Source organism: Chiloscyllium plagiosum, chromosome 12, assembly GCF_004010195.1.
Source record: "Chiloscyllium plagiosum isolate BGI_BamShark_2017 chromosome 12, ASM401019v2, whole genome shotgun sequence".
In the NCBI taxonomy this organism is placed as follows: domain Eukaryota; kingdom Metazoa; phylum Chordata; class Chondrichthyes; order Orectolobiformes; family Hemiscylliidae; genus Chiloscyllium; species Chiloscyllium plagiosum.
The window spans coordinates 41,713,203-41,723,102 of NC_057721.1; the positions used below are offsets into that span (position 1 = coordinate 41,713,203).

Genomic DNA, 9,900 nt, shown 5'->3' on the forward strand with positions numbered 1-9,900 from the left:
AATAAAGTATATTTTTGAAATAAAAGAAAGTTTCTCTCCACAGATGCTGAGTTTCTCCAGCAGTTTTTGTTTCTGATAGGCACTGTACAGTCAGGGTAGAAGGTTCATCCTCGCAGTAGTTCCCTTGATGCGGTCGGTGCTTGCAGGCTGGAAGCTGCTGCCAGTGTGAAAGGGGAGGGCGGCGGTGTTGAGCAGATACTGCTCATTGACTGAAGCCTGTACTTCGAGTGGGTGATCGTGTTCATTGTGAGTGGCGGTTGTCCTCAGTTCGATCCCCCCCCCCCCCCCACCACACACGGAGCAGGCTCAGAAAGGGAGGAATTCCACTCTGCTTCCCCTCCCTATGATCATCCCGTCTCTCCCCATTCCATCGATTCAACCTCTCCTGAGAATCGCTGAACAAAACGAGTTGTATATTTGTTTCCTCTTTCCCTGTGTATGTGTGTGTGTGTGTGTAATTCGCTTTCTTTGAAACCCTCGCCCTCCGGAAACGCCCGGAGCACTAACTGATCATGGCGATGTGAGAGTGAACAGGACGGGAGGAGAGAAATGAAAGGGATCAGTCGGGAATCTGATCGCTGCTGGACCCCAGCAGAGCACAGGGATTGTTACATGGAACCCAACTGCACCCAGATAGTCAGCAGAACCGCGGGAGCTGCTTTCTGCTGAGCTCTAGTGAAATGCTTCACCTCCCACGTTTCTTGAAGTTACATTTTGTTTGGAGTGAGGGAAAAAATAAATAGCCGGAGCAATCCTTTGGAAGAATATGTGTAGCCCTGCGCTGGAGTAGCAGCTTAGAGGAGCGGCGTTGGGAGAAGGATTTGGTGTAGAGCGATCACAGGACGATAACATTGTCCTGCCTTTATCTGTGCTACTGGCAATAAAAGTTGCTCGGATTCAGTTTCTTCAGAACCTGGGACATCGCGCAGCAAAGTTTGGATAAGACTCTGTCCCCACTCTTGGTTTGTGTTCGTTTATGGATTTTTAAAGGCGAAACAAAGTGTTTTTTTTTCTCTGTTGTTGTTAAGACAAACGGAAGTGTTTGAACATGAAGGGGCCCGGGTTTTTATCTCTGCTCTTGCTGGGTTTGCTGTGCCTGCTGTGTGAGTGCAGGGCGCCGTCGGCGATGCAAAGGCTTGGGGCCAGAAGACGCCTGAGGTTGCTGAGGCTGGCGAACGGCACACTGAGCAGAGCCTCCCGCCCAGTGGCCGCAGCGCAGCGGGACGACAGCAGCAGCTCCCCCCGGGGGCGGTACCGGAGCCGCTCCCTCAGCCGAGGCTCGCGCTCCGGGGAGCCCGCCCCAGCGGCGCGCAGCCGCCAGGTGCGCGTGCCCGCCGCCGGCACCCCCAGCCTGATGGCCGGAATGGCCGGCAAGCAGCGCCTCTGGGTCATCTCAGCGCCCCACGCCGCCGACGGCTACTACCGCCTGATGCTGAGCCTCCTGAAGGACGATGTGTACTGCGAGCTGGCCGAGAGGCACATCTACCAACTGGTGCTGTTCCACCAGGACGGGGAGGTGGGCGGCAAACTCAGGAAGATCACCAACCAGGGCACCATCCTCGAGGAAGCCCTGGACGCCAGCACCGTCCTCAAGTTGCTGGACTTCCTGAAACTGGAGAGAGGCAAATTCAGCATGGTCCTGCTGAGGAAGAACCTCCAGCTGGAGGAGACCTACCCTTACCCGGTGAGACTGGAGGCCATGTACGAGATGATCGACCAAGGCCCAATTCGGAAAATGGAGAAGTTGAGGCAGAAAGGGTTTGTGCAGAAATGTAAACAGGCTGGTTTGGAAGGGAAGGTAATTGGACCCAGTCAGGGCAAGAAGAAGAATGAAGAGAAGCTCAGGCCCACACCAACAAATGAGAATGTTGAGGTACCCACTCCAAAGGAGACTAGAGAAGAAAAGGTATTGGACAAAAAGAAGAAAGTAATCATAAGGAAGCCTATCAGGATATCACTGAACACACATGGAGGGTCTAAATTAGTTAGGGCAACTGTGGCACCAGTCACATCAACTACTCGCACCATAAAACCAACTAACTTACCCCCCGCCACAACCACTGTCACCGATTTCAGCACAACAGTGCCATCTACCACTGCTTTTGAGAGACAAGGTGGCACCTCACACTTTACAAGATCTCACGTAATATTATTACCATCTTCACCAAAATTCCACAAACCAGCAGTCAATGTTGAAACATCATCAAGATCAATGACTGACACTAACTCCCCAGCAGCCCGAGGTGGCACACATCGAGATAGACATCAGACAGTTAGCAGAATTGATGGCAAAAAATCCTCAAAAACTCTCCCATTCTATCCTCCAGTGCCAACTTCTCAGACCACAACAGTCAGTCCAGGTTATACAAAAGAACAGACAACTCGGCACAAATACAACCGTGCAGACAAAAAAGTGGGGAATTATCACAAGAAGGGACCAAGGGTGACACCAATCCTTCGCAAGCCTACCAAAGTTAAAACACCAAAGTCCAAAAGTACAAATAATAAAATCCTGATCAACGAGTATGAGGATAAATATGATCCTGAGAAAACTTCATCTACAGGCACAGGGCAGGAGGTTGAAGTGTCACGTGTGCCTCTGAAAAAAGGGAAGGAACAGAAGAAGCATGGCAAGCCAATCAAGAGTGAAAAGAAGAACAAGCCAGTCAAGAGTGAAAAAAAGAAGCCTGTGAAGAAAGACAAAGTAGGGAAAAAGATAAGACCTATGCTGAAAACTAAACCTCTAAAGGAAACTAAACATAAAAATCCCAAGAAGACTACCAAGAAAGGGATCTTCAAACAACCTAAGAAGATTCCAGGAATGCCAAAGACATTGGCATCTATTCTCAGCCACTTTGAAAATAGACGACGTCTAATAGTAAGTGCTGAAAACTATTTAGAGGCACTAGCCTTGTTATGAGCAATGGAAAGTGGCTTCACGTTTTTATCACGATGCAACTGACACAACAGTATTTGTTCAAAGTAGCGACATATTGCAGCACTCACATTCAGTGTTTGGCAGGCTTAGAAGCTAAGCTGGTCCTTGAAATATGATATTTATTGAAAGGCTACACTTATAGAATGCTCATGTGCATAGAATATTTAGGTAATAAACACCTGTAGATATTTAATTGAAAGAAAACCCATTAGTTACCCTTTTGATATCATATTCATTAGTTTCTGATGTTCAACATGGCAATAATTCAATTAAACAGAGAAAGCTGGTTAATAGAATATTTTTTATTTCAAATATTTTGCTATATTTTACTGATAATGACTCATCAAAATTTTGATAGACTTTTTTTTCCTAATTATTGTGTGCAATATGAAATTCATCCTTGCCTCTGCTAGACCATTCCAAGGGGCAGTTCTCATCCATTTCAACATAACAACAACTCATCATATGCTTCCTTAGGTCGATTAGTGTTTGATAATTTAATAAATAGTAAAATGTAGGGTTAGAAAATTAGTTGACATAGCCACAGGTCATTACTACTTGACAATAGTTGGTTGATAGTCTATATCGCAGATGCAAATTAATTTTACCAATTGATGATAATAGGATAAAAAGAGAAGACATGTTACAATTGTTCTTCACAATCTTTCTTATCAATCTGTATTCACAAAGTCATTGAAAGTCAAAAAGATCATTGCAGACGGACCAGCACACTCCTATTTGAAAGGTTACATTTCAGAACACATTCCTTGCATTGTTTGTTTGCATTACATCGCGTGCAGCACAGCTGCTAATAGTTACAGGACTGAATCAGATGTTGTTTCAACTGGTTAACCTATGAACTGCTAATGGTAGACAGATACTTTTTATAATACTTCACAAGTAGTGCTTTCTAACTTTATAATTCTCAGGACAATACCTGAGAAATGCTCAAACAAAGCATATGGTTTTTGTGAAAGATGATATTTTTTCCATCAAATGAGCTCATTTTTATGTAGTAATTTCAGAAGCTCAGCCCAGTAAGATTTAAAGCTGCAGTGTTCACAAAGTGATTGATTTTAAGTTTTATACTGTAGGTATAACTAAAAAGCTTACTTAGCATTACACTTGTTACAGTGTCTATTGCTGATGCATTGTATTCTTCCCTCTACAAATTTGGGTATAGATTGGCTTATTGACAGAACCTAAGGGAGGAATGACAAAGGTCAGTGGAATATGTCTTTTTAAAAAACTCATTCAGGGAATGTGAACCTTCTTGAACTGCTGCACTTCATCTGATCTAGGTCCATCTGCAGTGCTGTTAGAAAAAGATTGCTCCATGTTGTGACTTGGGGACAGTGAAGGAACAGCAAACTAGCTCATGTTAGAACTTCATTGTGTCTGCTGCCCTGGTCCTTCTGTAGTAAATGTCGTGAATTTGGAAGATGCTGTCTGCAGTGTGTCGTGTAGATGGTATATATGGTTGTCACTATGTTTTGGTGATGGAAGAAGTCAGTGTTTAAGATGTTGGGTAAAAATACTAATAAAACAGGCTGATATGCCCCTGATTGTTTAAAAAGTTCTTGATGTTCACACTGCAGCATCCCAGACAAGTGAGAAGCATTCAATCACACTCGTGATCTGGGTTTTGAAGATAGCGGACAGGCTCTGGGGAGTCAGGAAGTGTGTTACTTGCAGCTTTATAGCCACTATGCGTGCATATATATAAAACAATGGCAATGATGTTGATAACTTGCACAGAAAATGGAATATCTCTAAATGGGCACAGCTATAATTATAGTAGTGAGTCCACTGATTATTTAATGTGCAAAAGTAAGGTATAGTCCAGAGACTCGAATAGTGTTCTGAGGACCCACTGCAGATGGTGGAATTTGAATTCAATAAAAATCTGGAATTAAGAGTCTAATGACCATGAAACCATTGTTGGAAAAGTACAACTGGTTCAGTACTGTCCTTTAGCAAGGCATACTGCCATCCTTCTGATCTTGACTACCTGTGACTCCAGACACAGCAATATAGTTTGCTTTTAACTGACATCTGGGATGGGCAATAAAGGTTGGCCCAGTCAATGAATCTTCATCCCATGAATGAATAAAAGACATGACATTGGTACCAGCTCCTAAGACCAACATGTTGCAGATGTACTTTCAGATTTTCATTTGTTAACCTTGGACAAGATAATCTAGATCCAACTGACTTTGGCACACTTTTATTGATTTCCAAACGAAGCCTCATCTGAAATTTACAAATCAAAATGAGAGTAGTGATGGAAAAGCACAATAGGTCAGGCAGCATCCGAGGAGCAGGAAAATTGACGTTTCGGGCAAAAGCATTCCTGATGAAGGGCTTTTGTCTGAAACATCAATTTTCCTACTCCTCGGATGCTGCCTGACCTGCTGTGCTTTTCCAGCACCACTCTAATCTTGACTCTAGCAGTTGCAGTACCCACTTCTGCCTGAAATTTACCAATGTTTGAATATCAGAAAACACAAGATTTAGTTCAACTAGGAGGCTCCCTTTGGTCTGCAAAGACTCACTGTCCGGGTTTATAAAGAATGGGCAGCTTGGAGAGGTACTTGAGATGCTTGCGGACTGTTGCCATATATCTACATCTTCCAGCGTGGAGAGAAGAAAAGAAAGATAAAACAATTTCTCTGTGAATCCAGGCCTTGGCTGTGAAGTGGCTCTGTTAGATGTAAGCTGGAGTATTGTGTACAGTCTGGGCGCCACGTTATATAAATATGCAAACATAATGGAGACAGTACAGAAGCAATTTACAGGAATGGTTCCAGGAATGAGAAACTTCAATTATGAAGATAGATTGAAGATGTTGGGATTGTTCTTCTTGGAGAGAAGAAGACTGAGAAGAGATTTGGTAGAGGTTTTCAAAATCATGAGCTGGATACAGTAGATAGAGAGAATCTGTTTCTGCTTGTAAAAGGAACAAGAATGAGAGGGCATAGATTTAAAATGATGTGCAAAAGAAACAACGGTAATGTGAGAAAAACATGTATTCACAAAGTGAGCAGTTAAGGTATGGAATGCATTGCCTGGAAATGTGGCGAGGCCTATTCAATTGAGATATTCAAGGTGGTATTGTGTGAGTATTTGGATGGAAATAGTGTAGAAGGGTATGGGAAAGTAGAAGGAGATTGGCACGGGGTAACTGAAAGATTAGTGCAGGCGCAGTGGGCCAAATGGCCTTTGTGCCTTAACAATTCTGTGATTCTGTGAAATCAACATTTGTGAAATAGTTGAGAGTGACAAGGTTAGACACAGATCTTTTGGGATTAGTATGATGATTGTTTATACTCCTTTGCTTGTAAATTTTTTTTGTGAAATCAGTGTAGACTGTCTCAGTATAGTTCCTAGTAGTTATTAACCATTAACTGATGATAAACTTGCAATCTTATTTGGAAAGTCCACCTAACGGATATTGTGTAAAGTGGGAGACTCTCATACTGGTTTAGTATGGAAGGTAGGTATGAGGCATAATATGTTGGAGTAGAGGAAGCTGTCCTCTACATTTAACTCTCGTATAGCTGACTAAGAGATACTTTTTGTGATACCTTTCCATCTTGTAAGGCAACAACAGGTTACCACGGTAGTCAGCCCTGCAGTATGTGTTCCCAGGTGTGGTGCAAGTTCCCCACTCTGGATGGCAGTCTCTGCTATATATTGCTGCACAGCAAGGCAGTGGATTAAGAAGGTATACCTGGTGCAATAGATTCCATCCACACTGATCAGGGGCTGTCTGAATTACACTTAGCAGTGGCTGATAAGGTTGTGATGGTACCTCCTGTCATCAAAGACAGTTTGCAGAACCTGTTCTCAGCATCAATTGATTTGGGATTATAACCTGTAACTGACATCTTCCATGTTGTATGCATTCCCTGTAGTGCATTTGGAATGTCCCATAAGGGCAAATCTTATGGATTCCCTGGACTGCCCTTAGAACAAGGACCCACCTCCCAACTTCAGTTGAGTACATAAATAATGCAATCTCACAACATTACATTTGTCACTGGTTTAATTACAGGACTGAGGTACTGGGTATCAAAAGCTGTTCATTTGCAGAAATAGTATCTTATTCTGGTGAATTGAAAACTTGGCAAAATAGAAAACAAAACCAAATGAATTAATGGTATGGCGCTGTTTTACATCTTTCAATTAGGCCTATACTCTGGGCCATCCCATATTTTTCTCAAATGTTCTTTGCAAAGCGCTACATATATTTCTGAGAAAAAAGACGTTGTGGTGTAGGGTTTCACAATGAGCCACTATTGCATTGTAAAACCTCTACAGGTCAGTTTAAGGATATTGAGTCTTTAAGAAATGGAAGCTGAGGACTGTTTGCCACATTGTCAAGAGCTGAGCTAGTCATTAAAGATATTGGATACTTTCACAATTATTACTATAATATTAATCTAGGATAAAGAAATGGTTGAGGAACTGAATAAGTACTTCACATCAGTCTTCACGGTGGAAGACACAAGTAATATCCCAAATATTCAAGAGAGTCGGGGGTACAGAGATGAGTATGGTGGCCATCATCAAGGAGAAGGTACTAGAAAAACTGAAAGGTCTGAAAGTGGATAAATCACCTGGACCAGGTGGGCTCCACCTCAGAGTTCTGAAGAGATAGTGCAGGCATTAGTGATGATCTTTCAGGAATCACAAATCAGGGAGAGTCCCAGAGGACTAGAAAATCGCTAATGTAACCCCCCAGTTTAAGAAGAGAGTAATGCAAAAGATAGGAAGTTATAGGCCGATTAGGCTGACTTCGGTCGTTAGTAAAATTTTGGAGTCCATTGTGGGGATGAGATTCCTGAATAATGGGAAATGTATGGTAAAATAGGACAAAGTCAGCAGGGTTTCATCAAGCGGAGGTCATGCCTGTCAAATCTGTTTCTTTGAGGAGGTAACGAGCAGGTTAGACCAAGGAGAACCAATGGATGTTATCTATCTGGACTTCCAGAAGGCCTTTGATAAGGTGCCGCACAGGAGTCTGCTGAGTAAGATAAGGGTGCATGGTACTAGCATGGTTAGAAGCTTGGCTGTCTGGCAGAAGGCAGAGAGTGGGGCTAAAAGGGTCCTTTTTGAGATGGCAGCCAGTGACCAGTGGTGATCCGCACAATTTTTCATTTTATACATTAATGATCTGGATACAAGAACTGAGGATATTTGCCTAAGTTTGCAGATATTTCAAAGATAGGTAGAGGGGCAGGTAATATTGAGGCGGCAGGGATCTTGCAGCAAGATTTTGACAGGTTATGAGAGTGAGAAAATAAGTCCTCAAAAATCACTGAGAAAAGAAGTGGCAGATGGATTACAGCGTGAAAAACTGTAAGGCCATGCACTTAAATAGGAAGAATAGAGGCATGGACTATTTTTTAAATGGGGAGAAAATTCATAAATCTGAAGTACCAAGTGACTTGTGAGCCCGAGCCCAGGCTTCTCTTAAGGTAAACTTGCAGATTGAGTCAGTAGTTAGGAAGGCAAATACAGTGTTGTCATTTATCACAAGAGGACTAGAATATTAAAGCAGGGGGATACATCTGAGCATTTATAAAGCTCTGGTAAGATTACTTATGGAGTATAGTGAGCAATTTTGGGGCCCATATCTCAGGAAGAATGTACTGGCCCTGGAGCGGGTCCACAGGAAGTTCACGAGTATAATCCCAGGAATGAAATCTTTAACATATGAGGTTCTTTTGGCCTATACTTGGAGTTCAGAAGTATCAGTGGGGATCTAATTGAAGCTTTCAGAATACTGAACTGCCTGGACAGAGTGGTTCCATTGGCAGGAGAGACCAGGGCCAAGGTGCAGCATTAGAGTAAAGGGAAGACCTTTTAGAACAGAGATACAGAGAAACCTCTTCACCCAGAGAGTGGTGAATCTGTGCAATTCATTGCCACAGAGGGCTTTGGAGCTCAGGTCATTGAGAATATTTAAAACAAAGATTGATGGGTTCTTGATTGTCAAGGGGATCGAAGGTTACAGGGAGAATACGGGAGGATGGGGTTGAAAAAATTTATTAACCATGATCGAATCGTGGAGCAGACTTAATGAACTGAATGGCCTAATTTCTGCTCCTATGTCTTATGGTCTCTAGTTCTCATGACTTGAAAGATAATAGAAAAATACATTTGGTATTTTAAAAGTGTTCAAATAAAGAAAGTAGACTTTGTCTGTTCAACATTGGATTGTACTGTTAGTTTTAGTTTGTAAATAATGTAAATATGAGTTATACAGTGTAAATATCTTCTTGAATTAAGCCAAACCAAAGTTTAGAAAATGCAATACTACAATTTTTGTGTGGAAATAATTACTTTACTGATAGACATTATGCACACTGTGTATTTATGCATATAACAGTTCTTTAGCTCCAGAATATCAGTTAGAAACACAGAAGATAGAAGCAAGAGTAGCCCATTTGACCCCTCAAGCCTGCCCTGCAATTCAATATGATCATGGCTGATCATTGAACTCGATACCTTAATCCCACACTCCCCTATAAAAAATGTCTCAGGCAATTAAAATCCAAACAAGTAACATGAAAACAAGGTCAAGTCATTGGTTTAGATTTTAATTGAGTTGAAACTGGTTTATCAATTGTATCACTTAACAGGAATGTCTCCAACACTTTGCATCCATACTGACATCTATTGATAACTGCATTTGATCAATGAACTGGCAGGACCTGACTCAATTTACTAAATATTGTATTCTGGATTAGTGGTGCTGGAAGAGCACAGCAGTTCAGGCAGCATCCGAGGAGCAGTAAAATTGACGTTTCGGGCAAAAGCCCTTCATTAGGAATAAAGGCAGAGAGCCTGAAGGGTGGAGAGATAAGCTAGAGGAGGGTGGGGGTGGGGTGGGGAGAAAGTAGCATAGAGTACAATAGGTGAGTGGGGGAGGGGATGAAGGTGATAGGTTAGGG

At 42.4% G+C, this 9,900-nt stretch overlaps 1 protein-coding gene across 1 annotated transcript in view; it reads left to right on the forward strand.

Moving 5' to 3' along the window:
- The first annotated feature begins 280 nt into the window (after positions 1-280).
- The window catches only part of ccdc80 (coiled-coil domain containing 80), a 54,350-nt gene continuing 44,730 nt past the window's right edge, over positions 281-9,900 (forward strand). Inside the window, exon 1 of the mRNA XM_043700868.1 lies at positions 281-2,878. Coding sequence (XP_043556803.1) covers positions 1,049-2,878 — 1,830 coding nt within the window. The 5' untranslated portion in view covers positions 281-1,048. The remainder of the gene's footprint in view (positions 2,879-9,900) is intronic.